Source organism: Symphodus melops (genome assembly GCF_947650265.1).
Source record: "Symphodus melops genome assembly, chromosome: 21".
Classification (NCBI taxonomy): Eukaryota; Metazoa; Chordata; class Actinopteri; order Labriformes; family Labridae; genus Symphodus; species Symphodus melops.
The window spans coordinates 11,659,430-11,679,968 of record NC_136711.1 but is presented as its reverse complement, the minus strand read 5'-3'; the positions used below and the strand labels follow the sequence as shown (position 1 = coordinate 11,679,968).

General features: G+C 42.6%; 1 protein-coding gene across 1 annotated transcript; it reads right to left on the bottom strand.

The window, feature by feature from the left end:
• Positions 1–265: 265 nt before the first annotated feature.
• Positions 266–20,332, bottom strand: nhlrc2 (NHL repeat containing 2). The gene is made up of 12 exons (XM_079372466.1): positions 20,143–20,332; positions 18,574–18,726; positions 13,816–13,865; positions 12,908–13,313; positions 12,056–12,177; positions 11,820–11,949; positions 8,890–8,983; positions 8,357–8,588; positions 5,211–5,333; positions 4,861–5,070; positions 4,485–4,698; positions 266–893 (listed from the first exon to the last, which is right to left on the bottom strand). Exons 1-12 carry the CDS (start codon positions 20,303–20,305, stop codon positions 631–633), a joined length of 2,160 nt encoding a protein of 719 aa, XP_079228592.1. The 5' UTR covers positions 20,306–20,332; the 3' UTR covers positions 266–630.
• Positions 20,333–20,539: the final 207 nt, after the last annotated feature.

Genomic DNA, 20,539 nt, shown 5'->3' with positions numbered 1-20,539 from the left:
TTAGTCATGATTAAAGGAACGCGTCTCTGCATAGATAACCTCTCCTGACCTGTCCTTTTCTGCGTCTCTCCCTGACTTAAGAATAAAGAAAGGGTTTGAGATTCTTGCTTTGGGATCTTAATAATCCAACTGGAAGCCTCGTGGGATTCCAACATTATATTTTCGAGGTTTTGCCATACCTCTGTATTAGCATCGAAAAGCAATGCTTGTGCGAGGAGAGGGTAGAATAAATCTTCTCCTGAATATCTAACAGCCCATTTGAACTAAACCTCCAGTATGTTATTTGTTTTCATTTTTATTTGCTGCATAAATGAGATGTGAAACAGATTTGTTTTGTTTTCGCTTTACTTCCCCGTGCATGCTTTGTAAGACGCCTGGGGACCTAACTATTTGTTTTCTCTTGTGTTTTGCTTCTGAGCACTTTGAAATGAAATTCCCCAGACAATCCGATTTGTATGAGCTGCATTTTTGTGAGAAGTGACAGTCAGAAACAATCTGTGCTCTCTTCTTAAGGAATCCCTGAAACAACACAGGAGCTGTAGATGGCTAGGACAGAAAGGAAAACTAATGTGTGTGTGTGTGGAAGGTACTGAGTCTGCAGTTATTGTGATTTAAAATATTAAGAAGGTCTTAGAAGGCGTGAGCTAAAGACAAAGTAGCGTCTCCGTCTCCAGCATTGGCACTTATTTGAAGAGGCTGTGTGAAAGAGGCAGCCTTCATCATACAGGTGTTACCCTTTTCCATACAGTAGTACAGCCACACACCCAGAGTGAGGCTTGGATTGCTGTTTAAGTCCTTTATAACAGCTGGAAGTTTGGTCGTGATGGAGATGGGCTTGGACACATCCAATATGTCACCAGTGACCACCTGACCTCCTAGAAGCCACTCGTTACCTGCCAAAAACAAGAAGAATAATTCAATGTGAAGAATCAACACTAATTCTCTGACAATGTGGTTGGTTGTTAAAAAAAACCAAAACCTCCTACCAGCTCTGTGTGGCTATTCTAAATGTTAAATTAAAATAATAAAATCCTAACTTAATGCCAACATGCTCCTAATTACAGAGCTAACATGCTAAATGAATCCAAGTAAGTTGTTGGACTTGTTCACAATCCGAACGCAGATACGTAGTTTGATCAGATTAGTGTGCTAGCATGCTAGCACTTTCAGAATGTGTTTGATTTAAGGTAGCCTGGTAGTCTAGCAACGTTTGACTCAATTTGAGAGTGAGAATTAAACTTAAGAGCTTCTAAAGTTTTCCTTTTTTCCAAGCAGAGTTATCAATGCTGCCGGCCTCAATGCCTCCAGATGTCTCAAGCGATTGGAACAACCAGCCTAAGTATATATATAAAAAAAGAAAGTGTTAGTATGACAGGCCACAGCTTTTAGCAATGTCCTTTATCTTTTTTGAAAGATTTCCTATGCAGGCTTTTTTGCCTTTATTCCAGAGAGAGGGTAGCGAAAAGAAGAAGAAGAAAGAAGCCATAAGTGGGATTCCATCCTTAAAGGACTTCAGCCTCTGAACATGGGGCACAACAACTAACAAGCAGGCTCCTCCACCCGAGTCCATCTCCATTGTTTGTCTGTTGTGTGTTTTAAATGTTTGTTCTTCTCTCTGTGATCTGAACTTTGATTCTGATTTCTTTGTCATCGTGATTGCATTATATTATGTAAATGATATATACTGTATATGATCCGTGTAGTCGGGATCTTAACATCTTCATCGACTGTTTAGCACTCTGGTTCAGCTCCATACGTTTTTAAATTAAAATCTAAATGACTTCAGTGATAATTCTGATGCAACACAAACAGTGGCAGCCATCTTGGTAGTTTGCAAAGCTAATTCACGATTGTCTGCCTGATATCAGGTGAACTGTTCCGATGACTCTGACTTCCTCTCAGACGGCTGAAATATGTCTGAGCTCCAGGAGGAGTGCACAGATTTGTCTGATTTCCTGGTTTGTTATTGGACAAAGTTAAAACCTGATGAAGTTTCTCCATCAAAGTTTTATGGGAACACAAAATGCCATTCCAGGTCATCCAACAATTGACATTTTACTCCAACCATAAAAACGTCAACCTGCTGCTGGCAATTTTTTTCCATAACCGAGATCGGTGAGATTTATTCTCAGAGGCGACTGACTGTCCGTAAAAGATCTCATGGCACTTCATTAAGTACTTGTTGAAGGATGCACAGACCGACCTTGCCATCCCCGGAGACGCCCTCCATGCAAGGCTTAAAAACAACATCGGAAACTCTGTGTCTTACCGTGAAAGGGGAAGATGCGTACTGTATTTTTATGAAAATGTCCGTTTGACATCGACATTTTCAAAATTGAGTGTGGCAAGGTGCTCCCTGTGTTCCATCTCGAGTCTGAGCAGAGCACATCAGCGCTAAATGGAGTCCTCTACAACATTAGCCAGGAACCCAAATAACCCCACTGAATCAAATAGAGTGAGGACGAGGACATGACTGCACTGAAACACGGGGGGGATATTTTTAGAAACAGACACACTTAGAAAGAGTTGCGGCCACTGAAAGATGAATGAAAGTCGTGAAAGAAATAAAAAGTCTTGAACTTTAACGATGAGAAAAAAAAAAGGATTCCAGGGAGAGCATTAAATCCTTGCCAGCTGTTATTAATGAAACAAATGTCTAACATAAAGGACGCCGTTCCCGAAAAGCTTATAAAAACTGTTTCGATGTGTCGTACTGTTCTTAGTCAATACATTAAAATTCCTGCCTGTGCTCTGATGTGATCAGCATAAGTCTAGACTGAGTGTAATCGGACAGCGGAGGATCACGTAACATAGCCAGCTAGCTAATTATGTGAACCAAGGCATGTCGTCTTATCGAAATGCTCTAAAAATAGGTCACTGTTATCGCCCGCTGCATGCTGCGTCACTTTGAATGATGGAAACACTTTTGTTCCAAACCTAATAAATGGAGCATCAACCACATGATATCTTCAATCACTTCACACACGAGCCATGGGGGTCAGTCTTGGGCTGATTACAAGGTAATAACATCAAACAAAGCGCTGAAGTCCAATAAATCAGATAACGATGTGACATTTCCGTTCACTGTCTGTCTCGGACAACGCTCAGAGAGAGAGGGCTGGCAGAGTGAACAATCTGCTGGTTGAACAGTGAAAACAAAGTTTCAATTCCATTAATGCTTGACAGACTTGTGAATAACAGCCCAAAGCAAAGGCAGTAGGAGATCTCGAGGGGATTGCAGGGTCATTAGACGTGAAGAGAACTAGTGTGGGTGGAGGACTTATCTTTAATGTAAAAGAATCCTGTTTAGAGCCTGTTGATTTTGGGAACAAATGAAACAAATACCCACTCACAAAATCAGCGAGTTCTTCTCTAAAGTGTGAAAATGAGATGTTGTCTTGTTATACCACTTCATTATCCTCAACGTTCAGCAGCAGATTCTTTGTATAGTCTTTGTCAAATACTGCTGATCCGGCCCGTTTACCAAACTGGTCCTCCTAACTGATACGTCGCAGCTCAGAAACCTTTACCAGGCAAAGTTTTCTTTCTGACAAATGTTTAAGTGTGCAGGGGACGATGCGATGTGTTTTTATAGAATTTACAAAAACTACTACGATTAGTCTGAAGATGGGGAGGACATTTGTTCTTGAGAAACCAACGGTTTTGATGACAAGTTTTCATCACAACTTTTCATCTACGGGATTTGGTTTCAAACCGAGAACTGAACCCAAAAACACTCGTGAGCACTCTTGCACACATTTGATTGCAGATGTGCGAGAGCACAATGACACGTTCTTTCAGCACATTTATAGAATTACAGAAGGTGTAAATGTTGTCGTCTTTTATTTGACTCATGCAATGTTTGAAAATGTGAACTTGTGAAGATACACGCTACATACATGTTTATTCAAAACAATAAAAACTCACCTTCCCACGGTCAATTAAAAGAGAAATATTAAAAATGTAGAAATATAACAATTTTACAGCGTCAGCTTTCTATATAAATGCAGGAAGGATGTTGCTCGTGTCTCTCTTTTGTTTCCATTTTTTCCCTCCAGATTGAAAGGTTCTTACTTAGTCTGGTCATCATCTGATTACAGCGTGCTGTACATCCTTTCTGATGACAGCGCTGTCTGTGATATCATCCAATGTAAATGTTTGGAGTGCATATTTTGTATTTACTAATGAGATTACTAAATATCAAGTGATTAAATTGGCCTGTTTTGGTTTCACTTCCAGCAGAACTACATCCACTTTAGAACAATTTCAGTGTCCAATGCCTAAAAATGTTAAGATTTGAATTTAGGCATAATCACTCCTGACTTCTCTTTGGATTAAAAAAAAACATGCACAAGCCTCCAGCTTACGAGGGCATGGCATTCATCCCTCTAAGAACATAGGTGTGAACAATTCAAATGTTTTTCTCAGAAATTTGGGGACAAATCTGACAAAGAAAGGCAGGCAGTGATTAAACTTTTTCTCACCCTCAGCAGAGAGCGCCCAGCAGCTGGGGGCCTCTTCAGTGAGTTTGGTTCCTTCTGGAAGTGACAGAGTGACTGACATGACGAGAGTCTGGCCTGCAGACACCACCGCTGCAGGCATTTGTATCCTGGGAGCTGATTTAGGCAGCGTCGGGGCTTTGGCTGGACCTGGAGGATGTGATGGTGCTGAGTCTGTGCAGTCCATGGAGACGGGGAACTGGAGAGGAGAGAGATTTGGAGGTTTGGTTTCTATTGAGCTTAAATCCTCCAATACAAACACAGTTAGAACAACTACACAGTCCTGGACAAAATGTGACGTCCTCTCTAACATTTAGGAACGATCCCACACACACACACACACACACACACACACACACACCAGTGAGACGGTCTTGGAGGCCAGGTCCAACACTTTGATTTGGTGATTGTTGGTATCAGCCACATACAGGAGTTTGCCGCTGTCGCCTACACAGATTCCTCCAGGTTCATTAAAGCAGGATTTGTCAAATTCAGGGCCCAGAGTTTCTCCAGCCTCGCCAGTCCCAGCTAACGTGCTACACTGCTTCGTCTTCGGGTCAACCACCTTGATCTGAAAAACCAGAGGTCAAGTTGTGTACCCGAACATGCGGTGTGAATCCATTAAACAAACAACACATTGAAGAATTTGTTTCAAGTTTGAGCAACAGAACAGTTTTTTTAAGCTGAAGTCTTGTGACGTTCAACAGTTACCTTGTGGTTGTAAGAGTCGGCCACATAGAGCAGGCTTTGTTCCGGAGCCCAGGCAACACCAAGAGGATGCTGCAGCTTGGCGTCGACCCCTTTCCCGTCTACATCCCCGAAAGCAAAAAGGTTCTGATTCAAAGAGAGAGATGTTCAGATGAGATCTGATGTCGATATAAAAGTGGTCAGACGCCTGAGCTGCAACTTGTAAATCATTTATTTAAAAATCGGCTGACTCGGAAAGAAAGAGCTTTTCAGTAACACACAAATAAGGACATAACAATCGTGTGAATTGTCCCATGATCCTCTACAGCTCATTGAATCTCCACGGCTGCAGAGATAACCTGTGAGGGCGAGAGTCTGCTAAGCAAGAGAACAAGAGTCTTGTGGAAAAATCTTTTAGTGCGATAAATTCATTGCTAGTGGGTGCGACCCGAGAGGTCAGATGAGAACATGATCCCACTTATCTTTATACGAAGCCATAACCAGCAGACAGTTAGCCTAGCTTAGCATAAAGTCTTGAGAAAAGGGGCAACAGCTAGCCTGACTCTCTCTCTTGTCTCTCTCAAGGCGACGTCTCATGCTCCTAGCCTAGCCTCATGATGTTCTGAGGCAATGCGTTCAACTCCTCCACAAGTGCTCCACACAGTTCAGCCAGGTCACGTGAAGGGTGAGGTACAAGCATCCAGTCGTTGCTTCAGCTCGTCATAGACGTACTCTATAGGGTTGAGGTCAGTGGACATTGCTAGCCATACCATATGAGGCACTGCGACTTCCTGAAGTCGAGCTGTGACAATTCTGGCACGATGTGCTGGAGCGTTATCGTCCATGGACAGAAAGTTGGGAGTGTGCTGGCAGAATTGGGGGATGATGACGGGTTCCGTGAAGTCTCTGAGGTAAGTACGTGCAGTGAGCCATCTACAATCAGCAAATCTGTTTTGCCCAGACCGTTGCACCTCCTCCACCAAAGCGAACCTCGGGGACCATGTTGACCTCGGCGTATCGCTCACCTTGCCTTCTCCAGCAACGCTGACGACGATCATTTCTGTGCAAGGTGACCTGACACTCATCAGTGAACAGGACGGTAGACCAGTGCTGTATTGTCCGGGGGTCACATGGTCTTGTGCGCACTGCAAACGGTCACGGCGGTGTCTTGGTATCAGTGGAGTCACATGCAACGGTCGTCTGGCGTTCAAGCCAAAGCGGTGGAGTCTGTGCCGAATGGTTTGTCTGGAAACCTCAGCACCCCTCACTTCTGGTAAACAGTGGCAGTATCATAACGGTGCCTGAGTGCATTATGTCCTTAGGTACTGGTCATCATTGAGGTCCGACCACTATGGCCAGGTGGTGCTGCTCGTCCGTTAAGTGCTTGATGAACTGGGAATGACTTACTGACAATACCAGCTTTTTTTACCCCCAGAATGTTGAAACTGATGCCACACTGAAAAGGGTCTTTTTGTATTTTTTTGGTAATGGAGCCAATATATAAGATGCACTGTACACAGTGAGACCATTACGTGGAAAACACAAAATAAGGTGTGCCTATCACCCAAATACAATTGCCTCCCTATCCCAAAAATCACTGAAGTGAAACAAACACCTTATGTATGAACCCACTGAGGACCTCACAGTATCCCAAACTTTATTCTGAGTAGTGTAAATATCTTTGGGCAACAGATCCATAATAATGAACGCTCTGTGTAAGACTCTCAAATTCATTTCTCCAGATCTGAAAGGTAACTATATTCAGATCTGGAGATATTTTCGACTTGGTTAAAATATTCCAGAAGGAAAAAGGGCTTTGAGCACAATAAAGTGCAAGACAGTGTTTTCATTCTGTGCTGAAGCAACAAACAAGAGGAGCCGTGTTTTATTCATGGCACTCCTTTCATCAATACTTCCTATCTGTAGGAGAAATAGCCTTGTAACCATCCAATTGCAAAGGACTTCGTCGAAGTGTTGCGCAACATCTCTCCTCAGAACGGTTGCTTAAGGTTTTCTCACACCGCATTAGCAGAAGACTGCTGTGCAGGTTTGAAGTGTGTGTTTGCAGTTGATGGATGGTGGTGGTCCACGGGTTATTATCATGGAAAAGTACTGCATTAGAAGTTATTCATTAGAGGTTATTTATTTATAGTTCCTGCAGTCTGCTTTGGGAGGGGACTTTGATTTTCTTCCGGCGTTCTGTTGGAGCTTCTGCTCACGTCTGTGCCTTTGATATTAGATAAGAGTTCCTCCTTTAACAGAAGCAGGAAAATCATCAGTACACTCTAATGCTAACTCAGTTTGAGGGAAGTTATGGACATAATGAACTAAAGATGGAAACTACATTAAAGCTACGTGGAATACACTAGGTGCTTGTTTTCTGAGGCTGATTTGTTCAACACAGTTTATGGGGGCCTTTTGATTGGATGTGTGGAATGAAGACAGAGTAAGAAACTAATACGTCTCCTGTCACAAGGACAAGGCTAAAAACTGACCCACCTACTACAGGATTATATATGGATTATATAAGGATTAAAGATATATGTGTAAAATATTGTTATTGCCACACTTGTAAAATGTACTGCAATTTTTTGATGTTTGAAATACAAAACATTTGCGCCTAAAGACTGCCATTTCAAGGAGGAATAGTTGCGTCCCCCGTTATGCCTCGCTTGTGTGAAGCAGAAAGACGAATGGTGAAGCGAGGCAGTCCCATCCCCCTGACCCACCATCGGAAGGAGTGACAGAGGCGAGTACGGGGGAACGAGCTGGCATTGTGTGACATCAGAGCCAGTGAGGAGGAATAGTGCTGTGTGTGTGCATTCTTAATGTGTGTGTGTGTGTGTGTGTATGTGGAGCTCCCGCTGTGTGCTCACACTCTGGGTGTTCTGCCACGACGTGATGCGATGTCAATTCACACACTGTGACACCAAACGGGGCCGCTTGCTGGACACGGGGTCGTAAGAATAGACCTGAAATAATCCTTGACACTGTGTGAAGTGTTGAATGTAAAGTGAACAGTTCCTCAAATCAAGATATAAAAAAGAGAGAAGAAACAGTTTTCAAAGAAAGGACGCACAGGAAGCTTGGTAGATTCAAACCGTTTGTGAACACACGTCCACCCAGGTGTTCACACACACACACACATCCATCTACCGATGCACACTCACCATTGGGTCTCTCTCTCCTCCGACCAGCAGCTTGACCGCTCCATCCTTCAGTGCCAGCGTGCGGATGGTGCTGCTTTCACTATCGGCTAAATACAGACAGCTCCATGGCTCCTCGGGGGCTAAAGCCAGACCTGAAGGCTGAGCGAAACCCGCTTTGTGGGGGTAAGAGTTGTTCCTGTTCTCTTCGCTGCCGCTGCCAGCCCATCGTATGCACGTTCCGGCCTTAGACTCACTGATGCAGAATAGAAGACAATAAGAAAATACTTCTATCCTGGATAGATCAAATAAAGCAGACATATCATGAACACGGTTTTCATTTCTCTGAAACGTTACTCTGCATGAGGGAGGTAGATCTTATTTGCAGTGGTTTAGGGCGACACAACCTTGAGTCCTTTTGTTTCAGTGACAAAAAAAATACATCATCTGAAGGAGTCCGTTTCTCTGTACGTCGTTCTTATTTTGAAGCAGTTGTTTGTGGTTTTGAATGATTGCTGTTACCAAGCGGCCATTCTGTTTGTGTCGCAGTCTCTCACCTTCCTTTGGGCAGCTTTCCATCTGCTAGGAACAAAGCCCAGATCTGGTGGGTCCCAGCCATGGCTATCCACAGCACATTATCTTCATCGCCGCCTGCACAAACCAATGACACACACACACACACACACACACACACACACACACACACACACACACACACACACACACACACACACACACACACACACACACACACACACACACACACACACACACACACACACACACACACACACACACACACACACACACACACACACACACACACACACACACACACACACACACACACACACACACACACACACACACACACACACACACACACACACACACACACACACACACACACACACACACACACACACACACACACACACACACACACACACACACACACACACACACACACACACACACACACACACACACACACACACACACACACACACACACACACACACACACACACACACACACACACACACACACACACACACACACACACACACACACACACACACACACACACACACACACACACACACACACACACACACACACACACACACACACACACACACACACACACACACACACACACACACACACACACACACACACACACACACACACACACACACACACACACACACACACACACACACACACACACACACACACACACACACACACACACACACACACACACACACACACACACACACACACACACACACACACACACACACACACACACACACACACACACACACACACACACACACACACACACACACACACACACACACACACACACACACACACACACACACACACACACACACACACACACACACACACACACACACACACACACACACACACACACACACACACACACACACACACACACACACACCCCCTGTAGATGTACTGTTGTATTGATTTAATCCAGCAGAGCTCAGCTCATCTTTGTCAAATCTGGAGGACTGACGGTTCAAAAGGTGTTTGCCCCTCTTGATTCGGTCCTTTAATTATTCATCCACATCATGGAGCGCAGAATGAGTATGCAGAGGAACGTTTGGATGTACTCTCAGAGGACAATGTCAGAGGAGTTAAAGGTCTGGTTCCACATCTTTAGAAACATGTGGTGATGTGCAAACCAGCCGGCCGTTTCAACCTGTTAAATCTGTGCAGAGTACTGGACAGAGACTGATTGCCTTAAGCGGTCCGAGCTGAGAGCTGTGGTAGAAATAATCACGAACCCCTAAAACGGTTTCAAATGAACATTTTAAACTCACAAAGACGGTGATAAATGATTCAGCGTTCCTCTGAAACGTAAAGGGACTGTTAATGAGAACAAACACGCCGCGCTTTCATCTTTTGTTTGATGGATGCGAGTACACCGCCTCGCTGGGACGCTCCGACACAGACACAAACGACCGCTTGTCCGACACCTCCGGCGCAAACATGGTCAGCTGAAGGCAGCAGAGATTAAGGAAGTCAATGTTTAAAAAAAATAAAAATAAAAACGTTTTTTTGCACTTCTTTATGTTGTGAAATAAGTAGTCCAATCATCTACTTATATATATATATATACATATGTTATGATTAAGTTATTTCATCAATAAAAGATAAATAACTAATATAACACTTTTGTGATTGCTCAACAAGGACTGGAAAGAGAATTTTTTTCCGGAACAATATTTCACTTGAAATTTCTGAATGAAAAGAATGACTGAGGCAAAACGTACTACTTTTAAACATCCTCCCTGCCCACAGGAAGTGATGTCAACACATGACATTCATAATGTCTGTGCTCTTCATGAAATATTACATAAGATTTAGTTCGAGAAAAAAAAAAAAAGGCAAATTAATAACAGGAGAGCTACTATCTGGAACTTCAAAAAGATCTTTTCAGGTGTTTTATTGTTTTAATATCTATTTGAGTCTGAAACATCTTTCAGTAGAACGGCATTTCTGGCAAAGTGAATCTCACAGTCCAGTCCAGCTTTATGTATAGAGCAGTGCTGCAGCAACATGCTGTACAGTGCACAAAAAACAGGGATTGCCTCTCTGCGTTTTCCTTTAACGTGATGTTTGAATTCTGCACAGAACTGACTTCAGGTTCAGAGATATCATCTGAAGAGAAAGACACATTTAAATGACTGTCAATCTGAATATCATGAAGTATAAACACTTCATGTTTTGTTTTTTTGAGTCACTTAAGGACCAACATGTCCACGTGTTCCAAACAATTAAATACCGTGAAGTTACTTTCAGTGCCACAGAGGTTTGTATTTCATTTTCATGGTATTGTTCTGCAACCCGTGCACACCTGAGAACGTAAAAGGCTGTGCAAGCGGGAAACCCTGATAGACATTTAGATTCTCCTTCAACGTGATGTTTAAAGTCAGCACAGAACTGATATTGTGTGTGTGTGTTCACAATCAGGTTCAAGGATTTAGTCTGACATTTTAAGACAAAGGATTTAGCGACTGTCTCAAGATTTGTATTCAATCCAAATATCTGTTCTTAGCTGAAACGACGAAATGCTTGGAAGGATACTGAATTGCTTCTGCACTAAAAAGTTATTTGATTTCATCAAAGAACATTTATGTCATGTGTCCATGTGTGTTTCTGGATTTTATAAAGATGCATGTTTGCAAGATTGTGTCCCTGTGTGTTTTTAAAAGACCTTTTTTTCTCCTTCAAGCTTCACTGTAATCGAACCATGTGTAGGCAATCTGATCCGGCTGAGCTGCCTCTCAGGATTTATTGATCGTGTGGCAGCATGCAGAAAGAAAACACACAGCAGAATAGTGTGTAGGGTGTAAAGGCAGCAAAGACACAGAGCGGGAATGAAGGAGACATGTTTGAAACCCCCGTCCATCATGTTCCGGTCTGAAGGCGTCACGAGACTCACCGGCAGAGCCCAGAGTCACATCCCAAGGAGAGCTGATGGGCTGCTCAGGTCCCATGGCCCCGCCCTCTTTGTCTGTGCCCTGAGCGCCTACTCCGGCTAGAGTGCTGACTCTTCGCTCTGAGAGGTCGATCTGAAAGGAGCCAAGAAAACAAACAAACAACAACAACAACAACAAAAAAAATCAGAAAAGAGAACGACTAAACGCAGACGTTTGAAGTGAAAGCTGAAGGTGCTACCTTTCTTATCAGGTGGTTTTCGGTGTCAGCCACATATACAGTGTCTCCTTTAACGGCCACACCCTGAGGGGAGTTAAAGGACGCTTTGGACAGGTCGCCATCTTGTCTTCCACTTTCGGGCCCTTGGAAAAAAAAGATGCAAATGATGTCTTTCATTGCACAGAATGTTAACCCCTTTGTCCTGACTAAATCTGCACCATGGATGGATTTAAGAGGCTGCAGATGGGACATAAAGCCGAGCATGTTAGCGTAAAGCATCTGTGGCCTTTTATTTCTTGAACTGGATTCCTTATTTAACCTCTTGAGACTCTGATCTATCTAACCTAGTGTTCCTAAAACTGCATGCACATTTACTCTGGGAATTGTGGCCTATTACATTTCAGGGACAAGGGTCAAATCAGTGCACGGTAAAAGAAAACAAAACGAAGACATGCTTTCATATTTGGCCCTCGTGACTACCATCTTCTTGAGGTTTGCAACTCAAACACACGTAAGGAACTCCTTATAATGTGTAAGTGATGATAAATGGTCAACCTACAGATATGTTTTTCTACTTTGTCCACACGTAGGTCGGTGCCAGTTCCCAGCATGCCCCACTCCTGGCTGTTGCCAACCTCTCTGTTTGGATTGCACAGACTACCATGTGGCTCCTCTGAGGGTTACTGAAGCATGTGAGTACTCTAAAAATATTTGTTGTTTTTTTTCTAACAGATTACAAGCAAAAACATAAGCTTTCTTTAAAAAAAAATAATAATAATGGTAGCACTTCTAATCTTTTTTTTTTGTATGTCTCTACTTGAGGGAAAGAACGTGTAGTTCAGAATCTCTGAATACTGTTTTCCTACTTCTCACCTCCTATGACATGTTCAAGCTGTCCAGTAACGGTCACCACCAGTATTCTGTGATGCCCGGTGTCTGCTATGGCCAGTCTCTTCCTGCTGTCGTCTATGGCCACCTTCCCAGGAAAAGACAGGACGCTGGGAGGCAGGGAGTCTCTGTACAGTTTGATCCCCACAGCGTGTGCCTTCAGCAGACCCTTCTCCCCGTAGTAACGGAGGGTGACGTCAGTGAAGAGCTGCAGCTTGTCGCGGTGGCCTTCTCCGACCAGAGAGAAGAGAAGGTTTCCACGCGGGCCCAGCAGGACCAGCGTGGGCCAACAGGACACCTCCAGCTCGTGCCAGAGGCAGGCCTCGCTGTCGTTCACCACCGGGTGGCAGATGTCGTAGCGGAGCACAGCGCTGCGAATGTTGTCGAGAACCTTTAAAGGGTTGATCACACACACAAACACACACACACACACACACACACACAAACACATTACACACACACGGAGAAATCAGTGAGAAACCTGCAGCAGAACATTAAAGCAGTTTTAATCAGGAATACATTTACGTCATGATCAGCCAGTTTCAAGATCATTCTTTGAACTTTTATGTTAGAAAATGTCAAAAAAATGAAAATATCATAATTCCATAGTGCTCTATGTAAAATCCAAACTAAAATCCAAAACTAAAATTACAAAAAGAACTGTTCAATGTTTTATTAAATATGTATCTTATTCAAGCTCTAAAAGACACCTATGAAGAGCATCTGACACATTTTAATGCTCAGGTTACTTCAGATTAGCACTGCAGGACAAAGGTTCACGTCGACGAGGATCGAACTGCATCACTCTCAACAGCATTTCTTCTTCGAGTTGCCCCTCTTTGCAGATACTTACCAGGGCTGCTTAAACGATGACGCTGACTAAGAGCACTCACCTTTTCGTTGGGGAACTTTGCCGAGTGCACGCCGACGATCACCAGTCCATCTGAGGGAGGAAGAGCGCAGATGAAGATACAAAGATTCAAACGCATTAAACGGTCGATTGAGCGCTTAAGACTCACCGAAACTGAGTTCATGAAAGAAACCGAAAAGACCCCAAAAAACATTGAAGTTGAAAATGTGTGTCCATTCATACTATCCACTGAATATCCTTCTAAATCACTGTGTCAACAAGTCACATAAAACATGACCGATAAGGCCACAAAGAGACAATTATCCCGTGCACACACTCTTCTGGCTGGGAGGGAAACAGATGGGATTCCCCATGCTAAAAAAAAGAAGCTTTCTATTATGTGAAATGTTTTAGTGCTGCACAAAACAAAACAGTGGAACTAACCAGTTCAGAATTTACGACCTTAAACGAAGCCAGCGGATATTTAGACGTTAGGCAACTCAGCAGTGTCAAGAAAGATGTTTGTGATGCTGCTCTTTTTAAACGCACTCTCTTGACAAGTCTCCTTCCTCCCCCTGACCAACCTGGAGCTCCAGTTGTGTTTCTTGATTTTAAAATGCCGCGTGAAACGCAGAGTGGAGCAGCACAAGTGCCTAAGCAGAGCTTTTATTTTTCTCCATCATGATCCCTCACGGACACATTTACACGATTAATAAAAAAAATCGAATGTTTACGACCACAATTTTGTTCCACATGTTGTGTAACAGCTAAGCATTTGACTTTAATGTGTTTCAATAAAAGCAAATAATCAGATCGAACCCCCGACCTTGAGGACGGTCCATTCTACCAACGGAGCCACGGCTGCCATGTGGCAAATTTTACAACGTCCTTATTGCCAGAAAACACAACCTAAACATTTACAGGACAGGATCAACAAAGTGATGAATCATCCCGACATATCCACAGGGGGCGCCAAAAGCAACAGGAAACCCGAAAGTTCCTCACAGGAGTAAGTAAGTAAGTAAAGTTTATTTATAGAGCACTTTTCACAGATAAGGACCACAAAGTGCTTTACAATAATAAAAGGTGATAAACAGTTAAAAACAGAAACAGCAAAAAATGTAAAATAGACAAAAGAGTAGAATAAAACAGCTACTGGTCAACTAAAAGTCTGTCTGAATAAAAGTGTTTTTAACTGCCTCATAAAAATTTCACCGATCTCAAGTTTTGAGGAAGCGCATTCCAGAGCTTCGTTGCGAGAACTTGAAATGCGGGATCACCACGGGTTTTAAAATTTGACTTTGATTCTGCAAGAAGTTGAAGTTGGCCAGACCTAAGAATTCTATTGGGGACATAAGGGGTGGAAAAGATCGGCAATGTACCCGGGTGTTTGACCACACAGAGCTTTCAAAGTGAGCACCAGTATTTTAAAATGAATGCGATAAAACATCGCTTTAAGTTACGTTTTGTTTACTATGGTCACTCAAAGTCCCAGTTTCCATCTTTCATTTGTTCTATCGTTGAAGGATTTTTAGACACAAAACACCACAGAGCATTTCTGGGACCCTAAACCGTCCATCCACCATCAATGGACTAAACTGGACATTTTCTCTGCAGTCACTCACAACATCATGTCGTCCCTCAACACAAATTAAAACACTCCTTTTCAAACCCTTAAAAACTCACACTATCTGCGGTGGATTTCGTCACTCACAGACTCTGCCAAGCAGTATAGTACAGGCCCAGATTGCAGTGACGATGGGTGGCTGGTTTGGTGGACTGTGGGAGTGACTGGACAGGGTGGCTCCCACACCTCACTGACCAGAGCAGCAAACAGAATGTACCCACAGCAGTGCCAAAGATAAGGAGAGTGAGATAATGTGCGGTGGCACAGCGTTTGTATACGTGTGTGTTTGTGCCGCCGGCCTCACTCGGAACTGAATTTCAAGCCGCACAGCTTCCTCAGATGATCCCTTGAATGGGTCAGCAGGATGCCAGAGTCAGTCGGATGTGATTATGCTTTACAAGGAGCGGCTATATAAAGAGCCATACAGTGAAAGTACATCCCGGGACAAATATGGGCCCCATGACACAGTGGCTTGTGAATATTTATAGTGACTGTCTCTTCAAAGCTCAGATAAGAGCTCTCTTTGACTTGGAAATGAAAAAAGGAGAAAGGTGGAGTTGATGTACGACAGCTTCTCCACCCCACTGAACCTTCATCGTAATCCTATGACACAGAGTGACATGAAATACGCTGTTTGTGAAATTGGTGTTCCCCCCAGTAAAGCCTGCCAGGCTGCTGCCACCTCAGGGACCCACTGCACCCGTAGTCTTGACTTGGAATCAGCTTTTTTGACTTTCCTGGATTTTTTTTCATCTGGCAAATGGTAAACTAAAGCTTTGTTAAATACTAATTCCGGCTGTATTCTAAAGGTTTCTTCTTGTTGATAAATCCCCACGAAAAGCCCCAGCATCAATGATGAAGTGTATCTACAAACAAATATTAGCTATGGTGTACATCCAACTACAGTTTGTACCTTTGGGACTCCATTGAATAGTGATACTGAACCTATCAAAACAGAATAGCACGTCTATAGAGACTCCAGTTAATACAAGTATACATTGCAGAAGAACAAAACACAGAGGCTTATTTCTCTGTTTCTTTTTCAGGTTCTTATAGAACAAAAGCCTGAAATACATGCAGCCAAACTAGAACAGCAGGGGGCAACGGAGGACGAGAAAGACTACAACTCTGTTTGTGTTGTTGTATCTTTTCTAACTTTCAGTCTTTGGCTCCAGTCTTTTGAGGGTGTGGGGGGGTTATTGAGTATTGAGTAGACATTGTTCAATCAGCGTCGCTTCTTCACAGGGGTCACCATTGATACTATGTCTCCTTCTACAGCTTGACAACAGCTTGGAAACAGCTGATTAGCTAATCAGAGGTCCCTATCTGATCAATGACGACGTAACTAGACAATCATTACATTGTTACATGTCACTATTTTTAAATTCCAGTTACTAACCACTCCTTTTCTTAGCGCTCCTCAGCGCTGTTAGTTTCCTCGAGACTGTTGGTGAGGATGGCCTGACCAAACAACCAACCCCCCCCCCCCATCCTATCCGTCATTCGGCATCCTATCCCATCTCCCCTTATCCCTTTTTCAAGCCCAGCACAGTTTAGCAGACGGCTGTTTTCTGCTGAAGATTTCTGCCTGTTAAAGGGAAGTCTTTTCTTGCCAGGCTATGGCGGATCATGCCTGGTCCTTGTAATGCAGCGACAAATAAGATCCTTTACCTGCTTCTTGTAAACATAAAGATGAGCGTGGTCTTTTTACCTGATCTTTTGTAATGTTAACAGACAAAGAGTGAGGTCCTTTACCTGTTTTTTGTAAAGTGTCTATACAAATTAGAGTGATTGATTGATTGATTGATTGATAAAACATTGTTGTGTGTCACACTGTAACACTAACCAGTCCACTTGGTGGAGTTTGTGTCTGGGCCCAAGCAAGAAGGCTTCTTTACAGTTGTACACGTTCAGCTTCCGGTTACTTCCTTACTTTCTTTCTTTGTGCCCGGGTAGCTACATTTAGTACCAGAGAGAGTCACATTTAATTGACAAAGCATACAAAATAGAAACATGCAAATGAAAGTGCAAATGCATGGTACGTCGGTAGAAAGTGCATGAAGATTCAAACCTAAAATTCTGTAATGGTTACAGAGTGGAGAAGAAGATTTAAATAAGTAGATTATTATTATTTATTATTATTATTCATTTAATAAATAAGTAAATTACTAGATAAGCATTTACTAAATGAGTAAATGAATAAACCAAATTCCAAGCCGGCTATCTATGGTCCTAACGACCTTCAATGAAATTACAACAACAACCTCTTCAAGCAGCAAAGCAGAAAAGCACAATCTCTCGCAGATGTCCTTCGACTTCTTCCGCCCAATGATAGCTGCTGGGACAAAGCTGTTCCTACGGTGCCATGTTCTGCACTGTGAAAAAGATAGTTTGTGTCCAGAAGGAAGAAGCTGAAACTCCGAAATAATTCAGAGGGTGGGACTCATCTTTTAAGATTGAGCAACTGATCCGCTCCCGCTCTGCGTGGTGTACAAGGTTCCCTAAACTAAGCGGTTGCTCTCCGATCAGCTTACTAGACCACCTCGCAATCTGGATCAGAGAATTTTGTGGTCCTTCACAGAGAGGTTTTTCCATGACACAACCGAGTGTATGAAGAGAAGGACACTTTTGTCTGTAGTTTGAGGTCTTCTTTATGTGTGTTGAGAAGAAAGAAAGAAAAGTATCAGACAATTCTAATTATCACAGATAGACGCTAATAAACTGCTAAAGAGGATTACAAGCACACTTTACAACGACATTTCCCCCAAAGGAAAGGCAATAAAGCCTTGTGATGAAAAGTGATTTAAAAACTGGATTAATCTCAACAGCTTTGAAAAATTTCCCCTCACCATGCTTTACAAGGCGGCAGGTTATTTGTAACAGCAGATTTTATAAATCTCATGTCACCTCTCATTGTGACAAATTAATTTATCGGCATTCCTTCTAGGCTTTCTTTTATGTTGAATTCCTGTAGTGCGTGACTTTAATTTGGGTTGGACCATCCTATGTTTCCACATGAAATTAGGTCAATAATGTTGTGAAGGGGAATATCATCCATTGCAAGTTTAATAAATGACAGTTCGAGCCATGAAATTGAACTCAAGGTCATCATAAAATCTCTCCAGCCCTTCAGGATCACGTGGCTGCTGCATTCAAGCCAGCTGAAGTCCATACCTTTGACTGAGTGCTTCTGCTCAAGCTGGTGCAGGTCAGGCAGGATGTGCATGCAGTTGATGCAGCAGTACGTAAAGAAGTCGAGCAGCACCACTTTCCCAGCCAGCTCCTTGTTCAGAGACAGAGGCCCCTCCGTGTTCAGCCATTCCAAGCCTGGAGGAAATCACAGAGTGGAAAAATGATACTGTCATCCTCATAATGAATGTTTAGTCACAGTGAAGGCAAACGCCTCAACGGGTATATCTGTCTGGCCTGATTCTGAATTTCTGTCACACGGAGGAAAAAGCTGACAGATTAAAGCATCGTCATGGAAACACTCAAGACTTCAGAGGAGTTTTAGGCTATGAATTGCCATTAATTCATTTCCATGGATCTAGATTCATGTCTGATTATGCACTAAAGAACTTCACGAATAATGTTGGCCATGCACACGCACTTAATGAAACTTGGCTTTTAAATTTTACAGCATAATTAGAAACGAAAAGAAAAAATCTTATTGAAGACCCTGAGGCAGAAAGGCAATGTGCTCTTCTGATTTTAATACCTCATCATCTTTACAAGAGATTGATGACACATGATTGATCATATGCAGCTGTAAATATAACTTGTGAATAGAGTCGTGCCTAACAATTATGTCTGACAAACCCCCTCCTTTTTGTAATGACTTGAACTGAGCAAGTTTAAATGTAAAGTCTATGCGTAGAAGGGAAAACTTGTTAATACAATATCTTGATCCTTCCCTGTTCTCTGTCTACTCTAACAAAGACAAATCCCATCCTTTTTGTTGTTGTCCCCCGTCCATCAGGTTGCTTTATGTTAAACCAATCAACAACCCCAGAAAAGAGACATGAATAACTGTCTTAAAGTCTAAAAGGATCATATTTAAAACGTGTCTGTACTGCAGTTTAAAGAATGGTCTGTGTGTTGTGTGTAGTCCATAGACTGTACACAGGTTTGGTGATCTGTTATGATCTCACACAGCCCGTTTGATTCTCCTGTGTTCATTGTTCTACTGTAGATCCCCATCTACTGGTGTGATGACATATTGTCAACAGGCTGCATGCCTGTAATATTGTAGTGTTGAATTCAGAAGCATGTTATTATTTGGACTGTGCTAATAGTTCCCAGTAGTATTGGTAGACAATAACAATGGGTCTTAAAGTTTCATATATATGTTGCTTCTGATTATACTCTAGTTTATTAAACAAAAAACATCGAAAAAAGTATCCTATGACCTGGACAGAGGAAGTTGACGGATGCAGGCAAACCTACAATGCAGAGTTGGATTGACAGTGGCAGCTCAACACAAGAGAGAAAACACTGAACTTTAAAGAATAATCAGCTTCATATAAAGGAAGAAGTTTATTTGGGACTGGACTGACTGGGACTCTGCTTGATGGCTAACTCGAGACAACTCAGAAACATTACATAAACACGGTACTTCGTCTGTAAATGAGGAACATTTTTAAAAGACCAACAGTTTAGTGTCCATACAGATCAGACTTGTCGAGACTCGGGTTTAACTCTTCAACTACTACAATACAGCGTTGAGCTAGATTGTCATCTAACCTGTCTGGAAATCGGGTATCTTCAGATCCTCTTCCTCGTCTAGTTTTCTTAAATACTGGTAGACAAGATTGTCTTTCTCTTGTTGCGTACTGGCTTCCTCTAAGTCACAATCGAGCTGACTTTGAATAGGAAATAAAGTAGAGAGGCTACACTGAGACGCCATCTTTCCAACAACAAGCAACCTCGTTAGGTAAACGTAACTAAGATTCGTGCCACTCGTTTCGACACAACCATAAATAAAAACAATGTTTCTTAAGAATTACTTTTAACATCTGTTTTGTTACATTTAGTGAGTGAATTATCCGGAACATATTATAGTATTTTACTTAGTTTGTAAATGTAGCTAATAAGTAATTAATCGAGGAAAAAAATAGGGAATCGTCTTGTGTGATTCTTC